General features: G+C 51.4%; 1 protein-coding gene across 1 annotated transcript; it reads left to right on the plus strand.

Moving 5' to 3' along the window:
* LOC125633069 (uncharacterized) lies at positions 1-24,041 on the plus strand. Its single transcript, XM_048842177.2, has 4 exons — positions 1-443; positions 2,066-3,214; positions 3,901-3,910; positions 20,729-24,041. The coding sequence occupies exons 2-4, from the start codon at positions 2,481-2,483 to the stop codon at positions 21,752-21,754; spliced, it is 1,770 nt and encodes a 589-aa protein (XP_048698134.2). The 5' UTR covers positions 1-443; positions 2,066-2,480; the 3' UTR covers positions 21,755-24,041.
* Positions 24,042-25,518: the final 1,477 nt, after the last annotated feature.

The raw sequence follows: 25,518 nt of genomic DNA on the forward strand, positions 1-25,518 counted from the left end.
CAACTCCCAGGAATACCCTGCAAGAGAGCAGCTCTCACAACAGAGCAGGCTGGGCGAATTAAACACAGCAACAAGGGAGACCAGAGCCCCGTCCTTCCCCCAGCAAAACCTCTGTGGATTATGCTCTAAATCTAGCCTCTATTTGCTCTCCAAGCAGGGACTAATCCCCCCCCCCCCCTCAGCTCAGCTGCGTTTCTGTTTGCTGTGCAGCTTCCCCTGGTACTTTACTGAGCTGCACACAAGCTGGTGGCCTGAGGCTGAGTTTGCAGCCATGATGAGCTGCAGTGAGAGCAGAGAGCAAGCAGGCATGAGGAATGCTAAGAGAACTGAACCCTGTCAGAGCGTGGTCTGGAGCCTTCCTTATTTTCCATTTCTCTGCTGAGAAACCCAGTCTGGCCAGAGGAAGGAGAAGCAAGGAAACGCCTGGAGAGGTTTCTGCTCAGGTAGGAATCTTACCGTGATCTTGGGGCTAATCCAGCTTTCATTCAGATCAATGGGAGTCTTGCTGTGGATGTTGTTAGAGCAGGACCAAGCATCACTAGCTTAACCACATCCAAATGTAGTACAATCTCTGCATTAAAAATCAGTGCAGCCAAGAGAAATTTGTTTAAGCGTCTGCTGCCCATGTGATGACTAATAACTAGTCAGGATCAGACTGCGGGCTCAGTTCTGCCGTGCAAACTTGGAGTAAATCCCCTGCCCTGCTTTCAAAAGAAATCGCCCAATTCGCACTGAGACCACACCATGACCTGTGCTAGTTTTAGAGAATTTAGAAGCTGTAAAACACAAAGTGATGAGTCAAATCCTGCTCTTGTTTACACCCATGTAAATCGTGAGTAACTCCACTGATGTCAATGGAGTTACTCTAGGTTTACAAGCGTGGAATTCAGAGCAGAGTTAATTATGGCTTCAGTTCTGGAGGGGCACTGAGCACCCCCAACACCCACTGAATTCAGTGCAGGTCCTGAGCACCTCTGTGAGTTTGGCCCAGGATTAGCACTCAGAGGGTCTGATTCACCTCTCACTTCCCGCAGTGCAAATAAGGAGCAGCCCCACTGACCTCACTGCTGTAAAACGGGTCTAAGTGACTGGAAAAACCGGGCCGAGAATTTTTGCTAGGGCCAGAGACATTCTGGCTGAACATTTCTGCCCAGCAAAGGGAGCTGGCTGACACCAACGGAGCTGGCCTTCGGTGTCTGTATGACAATTATTCTGTTTTATTGTATTGCTGAGGGGCTTGGCCCTCAGACACACCAATTTAATGACAGGTTCAGTTCTTCTAGCAAGAGGAACAACACTTTCTGCCCCTGTTGCCCCCAGGGAGATGTAAGCCGTTATTCAAGAAAAAGCCCAGGTGGAGAATTAAGTATATCGTTCACTTTATAGTGAATTGATTTAGAATAAAGCTCTGGCCTTAATTCCCCCCTTGTTGTAAGAAAATAACCCGAATAGCAGCACCCTCTCCCCCTGCTGAAAGAGGGGCTCCACTGACACCCGAGACTGCTTTGCGGTGGTGTCAGATCCGCGTTTGGGTCTCCGATGATGGTGTGTAACAGCACGCTTTCCTAACGGGCCCAGTCCTGCAGTGCTACTGGCAGAGCCCCATTTGAAACTGCTAAAGTGCGATGTAAGAAGCCCGAGATTGCATTCCCACTGCTCCTCTCCCCCAGTTTTCAGAGCAACAGCCGTGTTAGTCTGTATTCGCAAAAAGAACAGGAGGACTTGTGGCACCTTAGAGACTAACCAATTTATTTGAGCATGAGCTTTCGTGAGCCACAGCTCACTTCATTCAACATCTGATGAAGTGAGCTGTAGCTCACGAAAGCTCATGCTCAAATAAATTGGTTAGTCTCTAAGGTGCCACAAGTACTCCTTTTCTCCCCCAGTTGACTTTCATTCTGGGCAAGCAACAATTGCAAAACTAGGCTCAAATTATTCCAGTTTCATTCTCACTCACTTCAGCAGTGGGAGGTCTCATGTTTTCAGGCTTATGAAGATATATATGCTTCATGTTGGGACAATTGTATTGCATCACAGTAACCTCCAGAATATCTTTCTTCCCCAGTACCCGAAGGATCCATGAACAAAAAGAAGCAGCAGCATACAGAATACATTGAACTGCAGGGAACAGCCTCAGAAAGACACGATGAGAATGGTTTCTAGGGCTGTGAGAATGGGACAAGCTGCAGGACCTGGTGAAATCTGAAACCAAAGAGGAACCTAGGAGAGAAATCCACTCCTGGTTAAAGAAGACCCAGCACACTTGCTGATGTTAGACTATGGAGACTATGTGATGTGGGGAGTGATTCCCAGAGCAGAATCTTCCTAATGCAGCCCCCACTAGACAGAAACCCTATGCATCTGTACAGCACCTAGCACAATGGGGCCCTGACCAGGTTAAGGCCCCTAGGTGCCATTGCAGTATCAATGTTTAATACTAGAAATACCTTTCCTGTGCCGTAAGCCGGAGGGGAAGGAAGATGCTCAAAGCCCCGCAGAGCCCTGACCTGGACGACAGGCCGTACAAGTGCACCGAGTGCGAGAAGTGCTTCCGGCAGAAGAAAATCCTCAAAGCCCACCAGAGCATCCACACCGGAGAGAAACCGCACACGTGCGCCGAGTGCGGGAAGAGCTTCCGGCAGAAGAACAACCTGCGGAAGCACCAGTGGACCCACACCGGCCAGACTCCCCATCAGTGCGCCGAGTGCGGGAAGCGCTTCAGCGAGAAGCAGCGCCTGCGGAAGCACCAGAAGACGCACACGGGGGAGACGCCGTACGCCTGCCCCGAGTGCGGCACGCGCTTCAGCCACAAGCACAACCTGAAAACCCACCAGCGGGTGCACACCGGCGAGACGCCCTACAAGTGCCCCGAGTGCCAGAAAGGCTTCAAGCAGCAGAACCACCTCGTCAGCCACCTGCGCACCCACCGGGAGGAGAAGCTCTACAAGTGTACCCAGTGTGACAGGTTCTTCAGGAAGAAGCCCAACCTGCTGAAGCACCAGGCGAGCCACGTGGGGGACAGGCCCTATCGCTGCAAGGACTGCGGGAAGACCTTCAAGCAGAACAACCACCTGGTGAGTCACCAGAGGACCCATGCCGCAGGCAGCCTCTACATATGCACCGAGTGCGGGAAGAGCTACAGCCAGTGGGCGCACCTCACCACCCACGGGCAGGCCCACGCCGGGGCGGGCCCGCTGACCTGCAGCGAGTGCCGGTGAGGGCTTCGCACAGACCGTCTCAGAACACATGGATGAGAGACCATCAACAGAACTGAGCATGGTACAGCTTCGTGGAGCAGATGACTAAGGAAAGACCAGGAAAATCAAGACTTTACCCATTTAGATGATATGCTTTTGTTCTGAGTTTGTACAGTGCCTACCACAGAGAGCCCTGGTCCATAGCGAGGGTCGTAGGCACTCTGGTAACACAAATAATAAATCATAATATACCCAGAGGTGAATAGGAAAGCTTCATTGTGAAGCCACTAGGATGGTAAGTGGCAGAGAATCATCCACGCAGGAGAGGAATTCTCTAGGTGTGATAATTACTAGACAGTTTCAGCAATAAATCTAATCTTAGTAGGACAGATGACTCTCCGGAGGAGAGGCGCTGTGTGCATTATGTGGAAATCTGAGTAGCAAGAAGTGTGCTGTTAGAATAGACACATGGAGCTGGATAGAGTGTCACTAATGAGTCCTCTCTGCCCCTGCAGAATTTCTAGCAGAGAGAATGGGTATCATTTTGTTAAAGTATTTCATGAAACACGATGGCTATCTGCTGCATTGTATGTAGTTATATGATGGTCATTTTGTTATTCTCCAGAATAACCATCAGGTTTACACACAGTTGTTGATCAGGTTTCCAATTAACAGCCTCTGTTTTCCTTTCTTGTTTATTCAGGAGTTTCCTGGTTTGCCCCAGAATGTTTCCATTTGCATGACTTTCCAGCCCATCCTTTTAAAAACACCATCTGTTCCCCATGGAAAGTTCTGCCTTATGTTTTTTCCCCAAAGATACTGAATTCAATTCCTTCTGGTGTTGTGTTTTATGGAAAAGCAAGGGGAATAACATAACATAAGAATGGCTCTACTGGGTCAGACCAAAGGTCCATCTAGCCCAGTATCCTGTCTTCCAACAGTGGCCAGTGCCAGGTGCCCCAAAGGGAATGAACGGAACAGAGAATCATCAAGTGATCCATCCCCTGTTGCTCATTCCCAGCTTCTGGCAAACAGAGGCTAGGGACACCATCCCTGCCCATCCTGGCTAATAGCCATCGATGGACCTGTCCTCCAGGAATTTATCTAGTTCTTTTTTGAACCCTGTTATGGTCTTGGCCTTCACAACATCCTCTGGCAAGGAGTTCCACAGGTTGACTGTGTGTTGTGTGAAGAAATACTTCCTTCTATTTGTTTTAAACCTGCTGCCTATTAATTTCATTTGATGACCCCTAGTTCTTGTGTTATGAGAAGTTGTAAACAACACTTCCTTATCTACTTTCTCTACACCAGTCATGATTTTATAGACCTTAATCATATCTCCCCTTAGCCGTCTCTTTTCCAAGCTGAAAAGTCCCAGTCTTATTAATCTCGCCTCATATGGAATCCGTTCCATACCCCTAATCATTTTTGTTGCTCTTTTCTGAACTTTTTCCAATTCCGATATATCTTTTTTGAGATGAGGCAACCACATCTGCACACAGTATTCAAGATGTGGGCGAACCATGGATTTATATAGAAGCAATACGATATTTTCTGTCCTATTATCTATCCCTTTCTTAATGATTCCCAGCATTCTGTTCGCTTTTTTGACTGTCGCTGCACATTGAGTGAATGTTTTCAGAGAACTCTCCACAATGACTCCAAGATCTCTTTCTTGAGTGGTAACAGCTAATTTAGACCCCATTATTTTATATGTAGAATTGGGATTATGCTTTCCCAACTATACATGAGCGAAAATTGCTAAAATGAGATTCCACAGAGAGCAACATATTATGTGCCTAGTTCACCCTACTGGAACATGGATCAGTGCTCCGCAGGCCAAGTGCTTGGTCGAGTTCCATTCAGGGAATTCTTGTCATCCAGGAGTGAGGCGAGTGAGAAGGTTTAGGGCTTCTGTGTCCATGATGGGCACAGCTGTGACATGACGTGGCGTCTCCTGTCATTCTAGGCCCTGATCCTGGGAACATACTCATGTTTAACCCTTAGCACGTGAGCCACCCCTTTGCAGTCAGGGGGACGATTCACCTGGTTAAAGCCAAGCACTTTTGTAAGTGTTTGAAGGATCAGGGCCCTAATTTGTAAACATATTTTTTTCCTTTCTGAGACTAGAAACCTCATTTGAGCCTGGGAAGGGGAACAGAAACAAAGGGATGAATTTTTAACTGTCCCAGCAAAGAACAGGGTGAACAATAGTTTGGGGTGAGTCATTTAAACAAAAGGGCTATTAAAGGGCTCATTGAGATGTATCTATTGTAGAACAATCCCAGCATCAGAGAAAAGATTAATCGGTTTTAAGGGCAATAGGAACCATTCAATCATCTAGTCTGATCCCCTGTATACGGTAGGCGAGAGAATTTCACCCAGTTACTCCTGAACTGAGCTCAAGCATGTTTTCAGGGAAGACAGACCATCCTGATTTGAAGTATCAAAGAATGGCGAAATCTACCACTTCCCTGGGTAATTTGTTCTAGTGTTAAAAATGCATGTCTCATTTCTCATTTTAATTTGTCTGGCTTCCGCTTCCAGCCATTAGTTCTTGTGATGACTTTCGCTGCTGGATTAAAGAGCCGAGCCTGCTAGTACCCAGTGTTTTCTCCCCAGAAGGGTACTTCCAGGCTGTAACCAAGTCAGCTCTCCGTCTTCTTTGTGATAAATTAAACAGACTGAGCTCTTTAACACTCTTGTGTGAAGGCATTTTCTCTAGCCGCTGAGAACCATTTTTATGGTTCTTTTCTGCACCTTCTCCAATTTTTGAACATCCTTTTTAAAATGTCAGTACCAAAATTGGACACAGTAGTCCAGTACCGGTCTCACCAATGCTGTGCACAGAGGTAAAAATTACCTCTCTACTTCTACTCACTGCTCCCCTGTTTATCGAAGGATCACACAGCCCTTTTGTTTGCCACACCATCGCACCAGGAGCTGATGGTTAGTTGTTTGCTCAGCTGACCCCTATGTTTTTTCAGGGTCACCGCTTTCCCGGGTACAGCCCGCAGTCTGTTGCTATGGCTTGCTGTGGCCCACTGCTGCATCCCCAGTCAGGCGCAAAAGACAAAAGGGGTTGAGTTAGCTGTCACCCCTTTCCAGCACGGCACCACCAGCAACAGTGTTATGCAGCAAAGTCACTGGTAGCAAACCAAACAATCATCCCCCATCAGGTCTGCTTCTCCTCGGGGAGGCTCTGGCAGGAGCGCTCCCTAGTCAGACTTCTCCTACCTGGCCCTAGCCAGACTTCTCTGGCTCACAGACAGAGAGCTGGAGGTCTGCTCTTCCTCCCAGCCAGTTCACAGCTGAGCTGGGATCTCCCCCTGGTAATTTCCCCCTGCTAGTCCCACACCTATTGCAGGGCTGAATGGGCCCACAGCAGCTCGTTAAGGCTCTCCAGCCAGCATGGGGCATGTGTACCCCCTCACACCTGCATTCTTTGTTCCTAGCTGTATGACCTCACATGTATTTATCAAATATGGATATAAAATCCCCTCAAATTTCCACCCTTTCGTCTTTGATAATCAAACACTGCTACAAAATCACTCCAAATGTTTGCTTTTATCAAATATGGACATAAAATCCCCTCAGATTTTGATCCGTTTCTCTCATTATCAAATATCAATATAAATGGTATTTTAGATTTTTGCCATTATCCAATTCTCAAATACTGATAGAAAATTTCCTCAGATTTTGGCCCTTTTAATTCTATACTACTATAAAACCGCTTCAGATGTTGCTTCTTCTCTTCAAAATTGTATTGAATACTCTTAGATTTCCCATTTGGTCTTTCTAATTATTTAATATTGATACAGAATCTCCTCACCCTGCTCCAGTTTCCATCAGATTACTGAACTGTGATTAAAATCTCCTCAGATTATGCCATTTTTCATCCAATTTTCAAATATTGACATAAAACCCCCTGAAATGTTCCCTCTCTCTCAGTTATTGAAGAATTATTTAAAACTGCCTTTGCATATTGCCCCTTGTCACTAAATATCAAAATTTGATTTTAAAAGCCTCAAATTTTTCCCATGTTCTCCCCAATTCTCAAATGTTGGTATAAAATCCACTCATGCTTTGCCTCTCCTCTCTAATTATTAAGTATTTATATAAAATCGCCTCTGTTTTCTATCTAATTTTCAAATACAAATATAAAACTCCCTCTGACTTGGGGTTTCCCATCCTGTCTAACTGCAACTCGTTTTGGAGGGAAACTGCTGGCCTGTGTTTTTAACTCAGATGGGCCCTTGCTCTGGATTAACTGCACGGACGGGCTGACACTGAAACACTGGTGGGAGCGAGATTGGAACCCGGGGCTGCCAAGGGTCAGGCCCCTTCTGTGGTACTCGTGCGCTGGGCACCGTGTCATGTCAGCCGCAGCCTGGCGGGACCCTCGCACACTCAGCCGGGCCGTGGGCAGCAGCTGCAGATCCTGCTCTGGGGCACCTGGCACTGGATTGGAGGCAGCCAAGTGGTCTCGTTGCCTCTCGGCGTTCTCTGACACCCCGCTCGCAGGCCCTTGGGGAGGAGGTGTAGCAATGGTAGTGGAAGATGATAAGCAGTGGGGGACCTGGGGATCAAGGGAGGGAAGAGAAGAGGGCTGGCGAAGGGGGAGAAAATGGGGCAGGGGCAGAATCATAGACTTTAAGGTCAGAAGGGACCGTTATGATCATCAAGTCTGACCCCCTGCATAACGCAGGCCACAGAATCTCACCCACCCACTCCTGTAACAAACCCCTAACCTATGTCTGAGCCATTGAAGTCCTCAAATCATGGTTTAAGAATGAGGGAGGCTGCCCCAGATCCCCCACTCCCTCAACAGATGCCTGGTTCCCACTGCCCCCTAAGACACTGCCTCTCCCTCCCAACACACACAGCCATTGCCAGGCTGCCACTGCCCTGGAAACCTCCAAGCTCATCTTTCCTCCCCCCACCACCAACAAGCTGTAACCATCACCCCCTGGGATTGCTGTGACACCAGTCCGGCTCCCTGGCAGTGCCCCCGGGGCATCTCTAACCAGGCCAGTGCTGCAAGCCCATATGACTCTAACAGCCGGAGCGGTCTGATACAGCCCTGTGCCAACCAGCTCCGATACTCCACGCTCCTGCTGGGGTCCCCAGACACCCCTTCTAACTCCTCACAGTCACACTGCCCCTTGCTGGTCCACAACCGCTCAGCAAAATCACCACAAATCCCTCTTCCACGCTCCCCACACCTCAGCAGCCCCTGGCTCCTCTCAGTACCTCCTCCCTATTGGCTCCCCAAACACCCCTGGCTCCCCTCCAGTTCCTGCCTCTCCCACACCTGCTCCCCCTGCTCGGGGGGTACCCTGACTTGGAATCAGTGACGATCGGTCCCCAGTGTCACACGTGGGGCTGCACCAGATTTTGCAACTGTGGGAATTGGGCACACTGGGCCCAGTTCTGCTCTCTGTGATAGCAGTGTAAATCCAGAGTAACCCCACTCACGGCACCAGAGTGACTCCAGGCTTACACCAATGTGCCTGGGAGTGGAGTTTTGGCTCATTTGCTGGGCGGGTGGCATGTGTTTGAATCCCAGCCCCTGAACCTCGGGCAATCCTTGTCCCTTTCGCTCCAAGCCAGAGAAACTTTAATTATGGGAGTGGGCCCATTGGACTTTGTTTCAAAATAGGGGTAAAATCCTCATTAGTTCAAATGGTGTAAATCGTTGTATCTCCCTGTACATGCTTAGGGGCCAGCATCTTTACAGCGATGCCGGTGGCTGAATTGGGGTTATTTATGAGGTTAGACAAAGCCACTGTGGTGGGCTGGGATGGGGAAAGCTACTTTGACTAGCCCTTCAGAGTCTGTGCGTCAGCAGCAGCTCCGAGACAGTTGTTTTCAGAATAGTTCCTCTGTTAGAAAGGTAAAATCAAGAGCACAGAAAGCTCCTGATTCAACAAACCTGGAAAACCAGCAGGGCCAGAGTTCACAAGCTCAAAAACAGTAGAGAGAAAGTATCAGAGGGGCGGCCGTGTTAGTCTGGATCTGTAAGAGCGGCAGAGAGTCCTGTGGCACCTGATAGACTAACAGACGTCTTGGAGCAGGAGCTTCCGTGGGTGAATACATGCCATGCAGCCGACGAAGTGGGGATTCACCCACGAGAGCTCATGCTCCAGTACGTCTGTTTGTCTGTCAGGTGCCACAGGACTCTCTGCCGCTTTAGTAGAGAGAAAGTGTCACACGTAAATAGATTTTTTTAAATTAACAATGTTTGTAGTAGCTGCCACTCCATGGGGGTTGCTGTATCGGCCTGTTAATGCACAACACAGCTGGTTACAGGCATTCAAACGCCATGTACCTGAGCCAAGTACTGTCTTAAAAGACCAATAAAATCCACCTTGTTGTGTATTAATGCTGAGTCATAACTTATTCACCATACTGCATGGGTTGATACTAACTAACTCAGGCAGAATGGACTCTTGGGGACCTATTATTAATCCAATTATTTGTTAGGAGAGAGAGCTTGTTTCTTACTAATGATCTTTTCTTTTTAGTACAGCAGATGATGCCGTGTTGAATGGAAAACAAAACAAAAATCAGCATAAAACTTGAGAGAACAACTGAAAGAAGATACAGTCTGCAATAGATATGAGAGAGGTTCGCAGAGCTGTCGTAGGAGAGCCAATGCAAAGTGAAAAATAAGAGGAATCACATCAAATATCAAACCAAATAAATCGATTTCAGCAAAGAATCCAAGACAAAGAGCCAAAAGCTTCATAATTCTAGGCAGAGAGACCAGACCAGAGAATAACAACATAAATATACTGCAGAACTGAAGACGCAATCAGATTCCTCACTCCGTGGATTATCCAAATGGAAGAGAAACCATTCAAGAGCTCTGAGTGTGGGAAAATCTTCAATCTGAAATGAAATCAAAACACACAAGGCCAGTCACGCAGGAAAAAAAGCTATAAACGTGTACTGACTAATGGGGGAAAACAACATACAAACTGGAACTGGTCTGAAATTTTCCAGCTGGACAACTGTCAGTTCGAAACTGTTGATTCAACTAAATGAGCATATTGATTTCATCGAACATTTCAATTAAACAGTATCCAAACATTTTGTTTTGATTAAGTCCTAGCGCTTTGTCTCAATCATATAAACTATATTATTCATTATATTACATTATGATATGATATTTGAATACGGTGGAAACAAAGTGCTTTGATAAGGTTGTTTCAACATTTCCGGAACAACACTCGATCTGAAGCAGGCCGCCCCAGCTCTGAAATAGTCCTGATGCTCCGCTCCTATATTAAACTGATCTCTGCATGTCCTTTACAGTTCTGCCCCCTTGTGTGACGTGTGCTGAACTAAGCCACAGGCTGGTACCCCCAAGCATCCTGCTCAGCCCTGAGCGGGCACTTGGCGTGGACCAGAAGCTGACACAGGCCGCAGCAGCTGCCCCAGATCTCCGCACCTAGTTCCCACCTCAGGGCTGCTGGGAAATGTAGTTTATTTTTTACATCAGCGACCAAGAGAAAGAACAGGAAACTACAGCAATTCCCCCCAGGAAGTGGTGCTGTGCAAGCCAGCCCCGACTGCATAGCGAGGGATGGAGCTCAGAGCATCTGGCGCCGCGCTAAGGATGGTCTGAATGGCTCACTCTGGGAATATCCCTTCCATAGATCTGCCTTCCCTTATCTCCCAGCCTTCCCCTCCCCTAGGCCCCAACATCCCTCCCGCTCGCTCGGTCCCTTTGTTCTACCCTTGCACTCACTGTAGCCCTTAGGACAGTCAGACACTGCAAGAGGCAGGAGTGGAAACAGGCTCTCCTAACCCTGAAGAGAGGAGAGATCTGGGAACTCACAGCGGTTATAATCACAGCGTCATCAGGGAACCGGACAGGAAAACACCTGGTGAGATTTCAGCTCAGGTAGGACACTGACTTTCTTGTGTTTGCACCTGGACCATGATGACACAGAGGACTGAACAACGAGCTCTGTCTAGGGAACTGAGCTGCTCAGAAATTTAAAATCTCTTCCACATGTAACCTGCCTTTAAGGGAACAGCTGCATTCCAGGAGAGCTTTCTGCGGGCACTGGGTGGCGCAGGGATGGGTAACTGGGCTGTAAACATGTTTTAGCTCTAGGTTGCTAGTCAAATCCAGACCAAGGTGGCGGTGACTGAAGGTTGCTGCCATCTGAGGCTGTTTGCCGGACTAGCTGTTATACATTCTGGGGATCCCAGTGCAGTTCCTACAGGATGGCGATGGGGTTCTCCTCCCCAAGCCTACCATCACAACTGGCCCACGGTCACGGAGTCCCCGGGCGATGCTCTGGAACTGCTCCCCATGAAGCCAGGCAGGACTCTGGGGAAGTCTCCTCTCTGGGCGCAGCCTGTCTGCAGGACACACAGCTCACCCAGCTTCCACCTTCCTGGGTCTGACCTCGGAGCATTCAGCATCCTCTGCCTCTCCGTGCGCTTCCCACAGCGAGTCCGCCCAGGCGGGGTTCTGGGGAAGCCAGAGAGTCCTGCCCCTCAACTCTGCAGTCAGACGGGACTGTCAGTCAGCCAGTAACACAGAGGTTTATTAGACGACAGGAACATGGTCTAACACAGAGCTTGTAGGTGCAGAGAACCGGACCCCTCAGCTGCGTCCATTTTAGGGGCCAGTGAGCCAGACAACCCCGTCTGCACTTCACTCCATGTCCCAGCCAGCCCCAAACTGAAAATCCTTCCAGCCCCTCCTCCTCTGGGCTTTGTCCCTTTCCCGGGCCAGGAGGTCACCTGATTCCTTTGTTCTCCAGCCCTTTAGCTCTCACCTTGCAGGGGGGAAGATCCCAGGGCATCAGTGGCCAGGAAACAGGGTGTTGGCCATTCTCTGTGTCCAGACCCCTGCAGACACCTGCCCTCTAGGGCTCTGCAATGATCATACACCCTTACCCCACCCCCTAGAGACTTAAGAACTGCCTAGGGGAAACTGAGGCACCCCCACACTATTCAGAGGAAACATTAAGAACAGTCCCACTTCGTCACACCCATCGCAACAGAGCCGCTGTAGACCGAACAGTGGCTCTCAACCTTCCCACACGACTGTGTCCCTTGCAGGAGTCTGATTTGTCTGGCGTACCCCCAAGTTTCACCTCACTTGAAAACAACATGCTCACAAAATCAGACATAAAAATACGGAATTGCCACAGCCACGCTGTTACGGAAACGTTGCTGATGTGCTCATTGTTACCATACGATTATCAAATACATCCATTGCAATATATTACTGTCCTTACATTTCAGTGAATAGTGTGCAGAGCAGTATAAACCAGTCATTGCCTGTATGACGTCTTCGCTAGTGCTTTCTATGTAACCTGCTATAAAACCAGGCAAATGTCTAGATGAGCTGACGTGGCCCCTGGAAGACCCCTGCGTCCCCCCAGGGGTACATGTCCCCCTGGCTGAGAACCGCTGGAATAGATCACGGCGAGTCCCCTGCCGCAGGCAGATTCCCGGCCGTTCATAGCTAAGGCACGTGGGCTGGCCCCCGTGAGAAGCGGAGCCCGCGGCTGCACCCGTCACTGGGTGAACCCAGGGTTTCAGTCTCTGGAGATGTCAGGCGGGCGCCTTTCACAAGCAGTCGTGTATCTAAGCAGCTGGCTTTTATCCCACACACCTGAGCACACAGAATTTTGCTACCTATATAGGTTGTTTGCTACTCCAGGCAATGGAAACATCACTGACAAATATCTGTATACAACACAAGGGGCCAACCATCTAATCACACAAACCCAAACATCCTTGCCCTGCCCCTGCCCCTGCCCCACTCCTCCCCCAAGGCCATGCTCCTGCCCCGTCCCTTCTCTGAGGCCCCACCCCCCGCTCAGTCCATCCCCCCCCTCCGTTGCTCGCTCTCCCCCACCCTTACTCACTTTCACCAGGCTGGAGCAGGGAGTTGGGGTGCGGGCTCTGGGCTGGGGCTGAGGGGTTTGGAGTGTGGGAGGGGCTCAAGGCTGGGGCAAGAAGTTGGGGTGCAGGAGGGGGTGCAGGCTCTGTGCGGGAGTTTGGGTGCAGGAGGAAGCTGAGGTCTGGAGTGCAGGAGGGGGTGAGGGGTGTGAGCTCTGGGAGGGCTTTGGGGTCAGGAGGGGGCTCAGGGCTGGGGCAGGGGGTTGGGGTGAAGGAGGGGGTGAGGGATGTGGGCTCTAGATGGGAGTTTGGATGCAGGAGGGGGCTCACGGCTGGGGCCGGCAGGGGGTTGGGGTGCAGGAGGGGGTGAAGGGTGCAGGCTCCAGCCGGGCAGTGCTTACCTAGGGCAGCTCCCGGAAGTGGCCAGCATATCTGGCTCCTAGGCTCAGAGGCAACCAGGTGGCTCTGCGCACTGCCCCTGCAGCTCCCCTTGGCTGAAGTTCCTGGCCAATGGGAGCTATGGAGTCTGCGCTCGGGGCGGGGACACCACACAGAGACACCCTGGCCACCCCTGCACCTAGGAGCTGGACATGCCGGCCACTTCCAGGAGCCGCACGGGACCAGGGCAGGTAGGGAGCCTGCCTTAGCCCCGCTGTGCCGCTCACCGGACTGTTGGCCTATTAAAATCTCCCGGATAGCTTTCAATAGCCGCCGGGAGATTGAGGCCGATTCCGGTGGACTCCTGGCCAATCCAGGAGGGTGGGCAACCCTAGCTGCTGATGCCAGCACTGCCTGGCATTTGTGTTCTCCAAGATGCAGCGGGCGTTTGAGGGAGAGATCGGGGATGTCAAGGCCTCCTTGTCTTAGGACATACTAAACAAGAAATTTTTATCCTAACCATAGTGTGATGCTTTTTGGGCTCTGCCCAGTGATGAGCTGCCAAAATCTTAACAACTGGTTCCCTATAAAAAGTTCTGATTTAAGGGATGTGTCCCAGTATGTATTTTTATGTACCAACAGGGTTACCCTACGTCCGTATTTTCCCGGGAGGAATTTTTAAAATTTAAAAAATGTCCGGGGAAATACGGGTGTGTGTTAACCCTGTCGAAAGTTCCTTTTTAAAAAGATGGGCCTGACCTAGCAATGAGCTTGTTTCACATGTGTGGGGCCCCGCCACGCCCTGGGCATGTGCTAGGGTGACCAGATGTCCCGATTTTATAGGGACAGTCCCGGTTTTGGGGTCTTTTTCTTATATAGGCTCCTATTATCCCCACCCCCGTCCTGATTTTTCACACTTGCTGTCTGATCACCCTAGGGTGTGCACATGTGTGGGTCCCAGCTGCTCCCGGCCCCCCTCATTGAAGCAGGTCTGCAGGGTTACTGCCCTGGGAACTGCAGGGCACCAATGGATGTGGGGCCAGCTGCAGACAGGGGCGTGGGGCAGGGCTAGCTGGAGGCAGGGGGGGCAGGGCTGGCTGCAGGCAGGGCAGGGGGTGCGGAGCTGGCTGGAGACAGGAGGGTGGGGGGTTGGCTGCAGGCAAGGGGGTGCAGGGCTGGCTAGTGACAGGGCAGGGGCTGACTGCAGGCAGGGTAGGGGGGTGCAGGGCTGGCTGGAGACAGGGGCTGGCTGTAGGCAGGGCAGGGGGTGCGGCGGGGCTGGTACGGCAGGGCAGGGGTGCGGCAGAGGCAGAGGCTGGCTGCAGGCAGGGGTGCGGGGGTGGCTGGAGGCAGGGGTTAGCTGCCGGCAGGGCAGGGGGTGTGGCAGGGCCTGGCTGCGGGCAGGGCAGGGGGTGTGACAGGGGCTGGCTGCGGGCAGGGCAGGGGGTACGGTTATCTCAAGTGCTTATATACGAATGCACAAAGCCTTGGAAACAAGCAGGGAGAACTGGAGGTCCTGGTGATATCAAGGAATTATGACGTGATTGGAATAACAGAGACTTGGTGGGATAACTCACATGACTGGAGTACTGTCATGGATGGTTATAAACTGTTCAGGAAGGACAGGCAGGGCAGAAAATGTGGGGGAGTTGCACTGTATGTAAGGGAACAGTATGACTGCTCAGAGCTCCGGTACGAAACTGCAGAAAAACCGGAGTGTCTCTGGATTAAGTTTAGAAGTGTGTGCAACAAGAGTGATGTAGTGGTGGGAGTCTGCTATAGCCCACCGGACCAGGGGGATGAGGTGGATGAGGCTTTCTTCTGGCAGCTTGTGGAAGCTACTAGATCGCACGCCCTGGTTCTCATGGGTGACTTTAATTTTCCTGATATCTGCTGGGAGAGCAATACAGCGATGCACAGACAATCCAGGAAGTTTTTGGAAAGCGTAGGGGACAATTTCCTGGCGCAAGTGCTGGAGGAGCCAACTAGGGGGGGCGCTTTTCTTGACCTGCTGCTCACAAACCGGGTAGAATTAGTGGGGGAAGCAAAAGTGGATGGGAATCTGGGAGGCAGTGACCATGAGTTGGTTGAGTTCAGGATCCTGACACAGGGAAGAAAGGTAAGCAGCAGGATACGGACCCTGGACTTCAGGAAAGCAGACTTCGACTCCCTCAGGGAACGGATGGGTAGGATCCCCTGGGGGGCTAACATGAAGGGGAAAGGAGTCCAGGAGAGCTGGCTGTATTTCAAGGTATCCCTGTTGAGGTTACAGGGACAAACCATCCCGATGTGTCGAAAGAATAGTAAATATGGCAGGCGACCAGCTTGGCTTAACGGTGAAATCCTAGCGGATCTTAAACATAAAAAAGAAGCTTACAAGAAGTGGAAGGTTGGACATATGACCAGGGAAGAGTATAAAAATATTGCTCGGGCATGTAGGAATGAAATCAGGAGGGCCAAATCGCACCTGGAGCTGCAGCTAGCGAGAGATGTTAAGAGTAACAAGATGGGTTTCTTCAGGTATGTTGGCAACAAGAAGAAAGCCAAGGAAAGTGTGGGCCCCTTACTGAATGAGGGAGGTAACCTAGTGACAGAGGATGTGGAAAAAGCTAATGTACTCAATGCTTTTTTTGCCTCTGTCTTCACGAACAAGGTCAGCTCCCAGACTGCTGCGCTGGGCATCACAAAATGGGGAAGAGATGGCCAGCCCTCTGTGGAGATAGAGGTGGTTAGGGACTATTTAGAAAAGCTGGACGTGCACAAGTCCATGGGGCCGGACGAGTTGCATCCGAGAGTGCTAAAGGAACTGGCGGCTGTGATTGCAGAGCCATTGGCCATGATCTTTGAAAACTCGTGGTGAACGGGGAAGTCCCGGATGACTGGAAAAAGGATAATGTAGTGCCAATCTTTAAAAAAGGGAAGAAGGAGGATCCTGGGAACTACAGGCCAGTCAGCCTCACTTCAGTCCCCGGAAAAATCATGGAGCAGGTCCTCAAAGAATCAATCCTGAAGCACTTACATGAGAGGGAAGTGATCAGGAACAGTCAGCATGGATTCACCAAGAGAAGGTCATGCCTGACTAATCTAATCGCCTCTATGATGAGATTACTGGTTCTGTGGATGAAGGGAAAGCAGTGGATGTATTGTTTCTTGACTTTAGCAAAGCTTTTGACACGGTCTCCCATAGTATTCTTGTCAGCAAGTTAAAGAAGTATGGGCTGGATGAATGCACTAGAAGGTGGGTAGAAAGTTGGCTAGATTGTCAGGCTCAACGGGTGGTGATCAATGGCTCCATGTCTAGTTGGCAGCCGGTGTCAAGTGGAGTGCCCCAGGGGTCGGTCCTGGGGCCGGTTTTGTTCAATATCTTCATAAATGATCTGGAGGATGGTGTGGATTGCACTCTCAGCAAATTTGCGGATGATACTAAACTGGGAGGAGTGGTAGATACGCTGGAGGGCAGGGATAGGATACAGAGGGACCTAGACAAATTGGAGGATTGGGCCAAAAGAAATCTGATGAGGTTCAATAAGGATAAGTGCAGGGTCCTGCACTTAGGACGGAAGAACCCAATGCACAGCTACAGACTAGGGACCGAATGGCTAGGTAGCAGTTCTGCAGAAAAGGACCTAGGGGTGACAGTGGACGAGAAGCTGGATATGAGTCAGCAGTATGCCCTTGTTGCCAAGAAGGCCAATGGCATTTTGGGATGTATAAGTAGGGGCATTGCCAGCAGATCGAGGGACGTGATCGTTCCCCTCTATTCCTCATTGGTGAGGCCTCATCTGGAGTACTGTGTCCAGTTTTGGGCCCCACACTACAAGAAGGATGTGGATAAATTGGAAAGAGTCCAGCGCAGTGCAACAAAAATGAGTAGGGGTCTGGAACACATGACTTATGAGGAGAGGCTGAAGGAACTGGGATTGTTTAGTCTGCAGAAGAGAAGAATGAGGGGGGATTTGATAGCTGCTTTCAACTACCTGAGAGGTGGTTCCAGAGAGGATGGTTCTAGACTATTCTCAGTGGTAGAAGAGGACAGGACAAGGAGTAATGGTCTCAAGTTGCAGTGGGGGAGGTTTAGGTTGGATATTAGAAAAAACTTTTTCACTAGGAGGGTGGTGAAGCACTGGCATGTGTTGCCTAGGGAGGTGGTGGAATCTCCTTCCTTAAAAGATTTTAAGGTCAGGCTTGACAAAGCCTTGGCTGGGATGATTTAATTGGGGATTGGTCCTGATTTGAACAGGGGGTTGGACTAGATGACCTCCTGAGGTCCCTTCCAACCCTGATATTCTATGATTCTATGTGACAGGGGCTGGCTGTGAGCAGGGCAGGGGGTGCGGCAGGGGCTGGTGCGGGCGCGGCAGAGGGTGTGGCAGGGGCTGGCTGCGGGCAGGGGGTGCGGCAGGGGCTTGCTGCGGGCAGGGCGGGGGTGCGGCAGGTGCTGGCTGCAGGCAGGAGGTGCAGGGGTGGCTGGAGACAGGGGCTGGTGCGGGCAGGGGGGCTGGGTGTGTGGCAGGGGCTGGCTGCAGGCAGAGCAGGGGGTGCGGGGGTGGCTGGAGACAGGGGCTGGTGCAGGCAGGGGGACCAGGGGTGCAGCAGGGGCTGGCTGCAGGCAGGGCAGGGGGTGGCTGGAGACGGGCTGGCTGCAGGCAGGGCAGGGGGTGGCTGGAGACGGGGGCTGGCTGCAGGCAGGGGGTGTGGGGGTGGCTGGAGGCAGGGGCTGGCTGCAGGCAGGGGGTGCGGCAGGGGCTGGCTGGAGGCAGGGCAGGGGGTGACTGGAGTCAGGGGGTGCAGGGGTGGCTGGATACAGGGGCTGGTGCAGGCAGGGGGTACAGGGGGTGCAGCAGGGGCTGGCTGGAGACAGGGGCTGGCTGCAGGCATGGGGTGCGGGGGTGGCTGGAGGCAGGGGCTGGCTGCAGGCAGGGGGTGCGGGGGTGGTTGGAGACGGGGACTGGCTGCAGGCAGGGCAGGGGGTGGCTGGAGACGGGCTGGCTGCAGGCAGGGCAGGGGGTGGCTGGAGACAGGGGTTGGCTGCAGGCAGGGCAGGGGCTGGCTGGGGGCAGGGGCTGGCTGCGGGCAGGGCAGGGGGTGCAGGAGTGGCTGGAGACGGGCTGGCTGCAGGCTGGGCAGGGGGTGCGTGCGGCAGGGGTTGGCTGCAGGCAGGGCAGGGGGTGCGGCAGGGGGTGGCTGGAGGCAGGGTAGGGGGGTGGCTGCAGGCAGGGACTGGCTGCAGGCAGGGCAGGAGCTGGCTGGGGGCAGGGACAGGCTGTGGGCAGGGCAGGGGGTGCAGGTGGCAGGGGCTGGCTGCGGGCAGGGCAGGGCAGGGCAGGGGGTGCAGGTGGCAGGGGCTGGCTGCGGGCAGGGCAGGGGGTGCAGGGGTGGCTGGAGACGGGCTGGCTGCAGGCTGGGCAGGGGGTGCGTGCGGCAGGGGCTGGCTGCGGGCAGGGCAGGGCAGGGGGTGCAGGTGGCAGGGGCTGGCTGCGGGCAGGGCAGGGGGTGCAGGGGTGGCTGGAGACGGGCTGGCTGCGGGCAGGGCAGGGGCTGGCTGCAGGCAGGGCAGGGGGTGCGGCAGGGGGTGGCTGGAGGCAGGGTAGGGGGGTGGCTGCAGGCAGGGCAGGAGCTGGCTGGGGGCAGGGACAGGCTGTGGGCAGGGCAGGGGGTGCAGGTGGCAGGGGCTGGCTGCGGGCAGGGCAGGGCAGGGGGTGCGTGCGGCGGGGCTGGCTGCGGGCAGGGTGGTGGGGGCTCGCGGGGAGCAGCCCGAGCAGCAGGACGCAGCCCCGGCCCAGCAGAGCAGCCGGGGACCCCCCAGGCAGCAGCGGGAGCCCCAGGGCCAGGGGAGCAGCAGCACCAGGGCTCATGCCCAGGGCCGGGGGGCAGCCCACGTCGCTCCCGCAGCAGCGCCCCCGGTGGCCGGAGGAGGAATCACATCACTTCCCGGCCGGAGCCCAGCAAAGCCCCCTGCAGGGAAGCGGGTTAACAGCCAGTTCTAAAACTGGTTCAGAATTTAACAACCAGTTCACGCGAACCGGTGCGAACCGGCTCCAGCTCCCCCCTGGCTCTGCCATGGCTTTTAATGCCACAGCATGTAATGGGGCTAAAAGTGAACTTACCATGAGCATGCATGTTCCAAGCTATAAACACGTGTGTACACTGTAGGAAGCCACTGCTTTTGCTTTAAGAGCTTTGGTCGGTTAATTGAAGAGGTGACAGTGTGAGGTGTCTGAAATATGACACAAGGGAAATCTCTATACCCATTGGTCCAAATTATCGCGGACTCTCAAACATTACACCCGAGAGGCAGCACTTTCAATGTAGCAACAACAGTGAAGAATCAAAAATTTTGGAGACCCCCCTGTGAATAAGAGTTTTCTGGATTATTTTTGCATTTGACGATAGCGCCATTGCTAGCAACAAAATAATTTGCTTTTTCCATTTTCATTACAGTGGGTAAAAGGTCCACGAGTGGAAACTAGAGAAGAGAAACACCATAAAAATATAAAGCAACTGGAGGAACGGGAGTTTCCGAGAGAAAGACACAAAGAGCTGGTTTCTGGAGCAGTGATAATGAGAGAAGCTGAAACAGCTGGAGGAGACTGAGAAAGAAGAGGAAGCCAGCAGAAAACAAGCCAGATACATTCACTGCTGGTGAAAGAAGTTTCAACAAACTCAGCAGCGTTTTTAAGATTCCCGGTGCCATGCACACAGATCTGGTACACATACAATAATCACACCCATTAGACACCACAGAAAAAAAACATGTCCGTTTGGGGGAAAAACTCATGGAGTCTTCACAGAATTAACAGAGCTGGCTGAATGATACGAAACATATTTTGGAGACTGGAAGCTATTAATTTGGTTCCATGTTATTTCTGCAGTCTCATTCTTTGCTATTCACCAGTATTTGAATAGCCATCGGGTATTTGTGAAAATGTCTGCGCACCGCCAGAGTTTCATGAATTTTAACTCCAGTGATTACCTGTCCAAACCTTCATCCGGGGAAACACATTTTTCATTATTTACTATTCATTATTTTTTTAGTTTAAACGTTTCAGCCATGCAGTCAGGGAGCAGAAACAATCCCATGGGACCGAGGTGATCAGTCAAACCCCCACGAATAACGAATAGTAAATAACTTGTGGACAACCCATAGACTGAGATTTATTAGCACAAACCCGCTGGTGAACACATTCACATTGCAAAGATGCTCCGGCCGAGGAGAAAGGGCTGAATCCCCAGCACAGGCCGATCGCAATGACCCATCGTTCAGCCAGCTCTAGTAGATAATACCCTGTATGTGGGCCACGAACAGCAACACCATGTTCCAAGCTGCCCAGGTTCTCTGTGGGGATGAGAAGCCCTATAAATGCAGTGAGTGTGGGAAAGGCTTTGGCCAGGAGAAGATCCTCCGAGAGCACCGGCGAATCCACACAGGCGAGAGGCCGCACAAATGCGCTCACTGCGAGAAAAGCTTCACCTGGAGCACCAGCCTGATCAAGCACCAGCAGATCCACACGGGCAGCAAGCTGCACGCCTGCCCCGCGTGCGAGAAGAGCTTCCGGTGGCGGCATAGCCTCCTGCAGCACCAGGCGGTGCACACCGGCGCCAAGCCGCACACCTGCGCCCAGTGCGGCCGCAGCTTTGTGGAGAAGCAGGCGCTGAAGAAACACGAGAGCATCCACACGGGGGAGAAGCCCTTCACCTGCAGCGAGTGCGGGAAGAGCTTCCGGCAGAAGGGCAACCTGGTGTCGCACGAGAGGAGCCACCTGAAGGAGAAGCCGCACCGATGCCCCGAGTGCGGGAAGTGCTTCCGGGAGCAGCGCTTCCTGGCCACCCACCAGCGCACCCACACCCAGGAGCGGCCCTACCAGTGCGCCCAGTGCCAGAAGAGCTTTGGTGCCAAGCAGGGGCTCCGCGTCCACCAGCGCCTGCACACCGGGGAGCGGCCCTTCCCGTGCCCCCTGTGCGGGAGGAGCTTCACCGAGAGGAAGAACCTCAACAAGCACCAGCGGACCCACAGCGGGGAGACGCCCTACACCTGCGGGGAGTGCGGGAACAGCTACACCCAGAAGTACAGCCTGAAGGTACACCAGCGAACCCACAGCGGGGAGACCTCCCACACCTGCGGGGAGTGTGGGGAGCGCTTCAAGCAGAGGAACCACCTGGTGAGCCACCAGCGGGGCCACAAAGCCGGGAGCCTCTACATATGCGCCGAATGTGGAGAGAGCTACAGCCAGTGGGCGCATCTCACCGCCCACGAGAGAATCCACACCAGGCAGAGCCAGCCAGCGCGCACTGAATACGGGTAACAGAGGCAATGTATCTCAGAGCATGCCAAGGATCCACACGACAGCCCATATCCATACACCAGTTAAAGGCCCCGGCTACGCCCCAGGTATAGGGCATTAGCCAGAGCCATTCTGAAACAGAATGCTTCCCAGAGAGGCGTCAGGACGTCTGGGCCTTCCCGGTCTCTCTAAGGACCTGATCCAATCAATGGGAATCTTTCTGTTGACTTCAGTGAACACTGGATTGGGTCTCAGTTGTGTAGACTGGGTAGAACTTGCCATAAACCATTTTACTAGCCAACTAGATAACAGTGATAAGCATCATGCACAATTTACGTGGTGTCCTAGACTTGCAGGTACTTGTAAACATCAATTAATTAAATGAGGCAGAATCCTAGTCTAGGAAGCCGTGTAGGTCAACCAGTTTGTCACACAGCCCGTAGCGGGTTGGGGATCCATTTGGAAGTTGTGTTCCCGCCTTCCTGGAACAATTTTATTTCAGAAGAGCTCTGTCTAAAATGTTGTCCCTCTCGGGCAGGCAGGGCCAAAGAAACTGGTTCAAAACACAGAGAATGCTTCGCAGAGCCAGTCCTGCTCCCATTGAAGTCCATGGAGAATTTGCAATCGAGCCCTTTATGTTTGCTGTCTGCGCACATGCATTTGGAGTAGAAAGTGCACACTTTAAAGGAAAGTGATTCCATTTCTAAGGCACTTATCTCACACAAGAAACATCTGTCTTGACATTGATGCTGATGGTGTAAACAAAGCTAGAGCTGGGGCAGAGAAGACCTTTAAGCTATAACTTTCCCTGGGTTTAGCTGAGCGGGAAAGGCTGGATCCCCTGGCAGCAAACAGAACACCAGCATCTTCAGAAAAGGACAGTTGGTGAAAGAACTTCTGGGGGATCCTGGCAAGGATGGACCCATGACAAGCATCACTAACCTCCCTACTGGGTATACTTGAAGTGTTAAATTTAAAAAGCTAATGCCCTCAAGGGACAGGCAGTTTGAGACGGGCAACAAACCCAAACGCACAACAAACACCATACAAAAACCCACCAGCCACAACTAGCAAAGAGATTCCTCCAATAACACAATGTTGTTAATGTATGATTGTCTCCTAGAGAAGAGCCCTGTGATCCAGATTCTCGCTCATCATGAGTGGATGCTGGTATTCCAGTGGGGAAGGAAGCACCCAGTCCCGCCTATTTCATGGAGGAGTTTGAAGGGGACTTCCTGAATTTAGCTACCAAAGATCACCCTTTGCACGTAGAGAAATACCACATATATGCACCACTTGCTGGAGGTGCAGGTCTTGGTGGGACATTTATCAATGACCTTGCTGGACACGAGGGATGGGACCAAGTTCTGGCAGCCACTGGGCAGCAGAAAGCTTAGCTCGAAGCACATGCTAAGATGTTCATTCTTCCAGATTTAAGTCCAACCAGAGCAAATGGAAGCAGAGAGTGCCATGCTGTGAAGTAGAAGTCATGTGGGTGAGGACACAAGGGTTTCCATTCTGTGTCCTGCCAATGCATGGGCAATTCCTAACAAGTCCTTTACCTGTTGGGACGTCGGGTGATGAAATTGGGTGCTGGGAAACATCACACCAGACAAATGCCCGAGAAAAAGAAGGTTTGAAAGGTGACCCGGGAGATGAATGAGCTGTAACTGTGCCATTTGTATGACGCACACTCAGGCTGTGAATGCCGGCTTTCTTAGAATGTATTTCTATAATTTATTATTTGCATAATGGCAGCAGATGCTGAGCAGTTTACGGACAGGTATAAAGGAAAGGCTTCGCCTCATTGATTTTACAGTTTCGAGTTCCTGTCTACTATATGGTCCTTAATGCACAAACATTAAAATCAGCACTAAGAGTTGCTGATGTCCGTTCCTTACCATTTAATTGTGTTGAGATGGAAGCTACTCGACCCATTGTTCCGTAAAAAGATGGAGCACAGAATTCTCTTTAAATGTGGTATTGATTTTCTAATGTGGTAAGGAGAGTGATCCTGGCAATTTAGGTCTGTAACTCATAGCCCTAGTAAAAACAGTAAAACATATATTACAGAAAAAAAATCACTGATCAGCCACAAGGAACAGAACCATGAGCAATAATGAGCTTGGGTTAATTATTATGAGGAATATCTTAGGCACAGAGAATGTGTTTCGTGTTGCACAAGACACAGATTGGTTGTCTATAACTAACCCTAAGAGGTGCTGATGGTCTGTAAGACGAATATAGAAAAGATGAGATGTATTCGGAGATTCTCTGTGAAAAGAATAAAATTTCCTGCATAAACACACCTGGCATTTTGGCAGAACGGTGAATTAGTGGGTGAAGTGACTGCAATAAATCAGAAATGTGAAATATATTTGGATTTTAGTCAAACATTTGATTCTGTGACTCACAAAATTTCCTTTCAAAAGTTCATTCAGATTGGTGTGGATTGAAAACCGGTTGGAAGACCAGTCAGTCTAACCTATCTATGTTCTTATTATGGTTCCCATCATTGGGGTATTTTCACAAAGAGTAATCAGAAATGGCCATGTAACCAGTTATAGGGAGGTGTCTCACAGGGTTTACAGGAACTGGTGAGAGGTCCTGTTTTAGTTAACATCTCAGTCAGTGATCTAAAAGATGAGGTGACCAGCACACCAATGAAATCTGTACATGATACCAAATTGGAAGGACTTGCTAACATCAATAATCCCAAGGGTCCTAGTGGGATTAGAGACCTGGGCAGGAAATAACTAAATTAAGATCAACTTGGAAAAAAGCAGTTAGTACATGTCAAGGAAAGTAACCAGAATCTCACATACTCAGTGGGGAAGGAGACACCTGGGAAGCAGAAATGGCTGGAATGGACCCAGGTCTGACGGTGGTCAGCAAATTAGACATGTGATGTGGTGGCAAAAAGTTGTGTCCTGCATGCAATTGTTAGCACTGGTTTTCAAAAATCAAATGAGAAGAAAATTCCCAAAGTGACCAGATCATCAGTTATCAGAGCATTTCCTATTGGTCCTTGAAGACTTCATGTTACAATTTTTAAATGGGCTGGGAAGTTCTTGGATACGGCATAACGGTCCATGGCCACATGTCCATAGACGCCACCACAACCAACTCAGCTGCACTCCTGCAGCAGTGTGCTCCTCAAACCCAGGACCACAGGGATGGCCCTGAGAAGACAGTAGCAGCAAGGCTTTCCTCCCTCCCTGGCTCCAGACACACACTAGGGGGTAATGGTGCATGAACCTGCTAGCCTGGATACTGCACAGTTCTCCTTACCTGTGAGCTGAGGCTGGAGAATTTCTTTCTAGATAGTTAAGTGGTTAGAAGAAAATTCTCGGTTTTATTTGGGGTTGGTTTTTTTTTTTTTTTTTTTGCTTTGTTTTATATAGTTCCTTGTTCTAGCAGCCATGTGGATGCCAGGGGCTGGGGCTCTTGGATTGGTCCCTGCCCCCAGGCCGGGTAGGCTTACCTGCCCCGGGTAGAACACTAAATGCCTCTTGACCCTGGACGTTCAGCCCTGTTTCCAAGACAGCTCTGGCCAGAGTGGGGCCTTCCGAGGGTACACGGGAGGGAGTAAAAGAGATGAGCTGCAGGATGGCATCGGAGGACCGCACGCTAGGTGTATGCGACTAGCTGAGAATTGCCCTCTCCCTCTCAGGCCATAGGCATACGGACTGGGTCGTTCCGTAGGGTTAAAAAACTTTTCCTCCCACCCCCGGGAAAGAAGCCAACACTTCATTGATTCATGCACAGATAAAACAGATGGTGCC

This window comes from Caretta caretta, chromosome 2, assembly GCF_965140235.1.
Source record: "Caretta caretta isolate rCarCar2 chromosome 2, rCarCar1.hap1, whole genome shotgun sequence".
Lineage (NCBI taxonomy): Eukaryota > Metazoa > Chordata > Testudines > Cheloniidae > Caretta > Caretta caretta.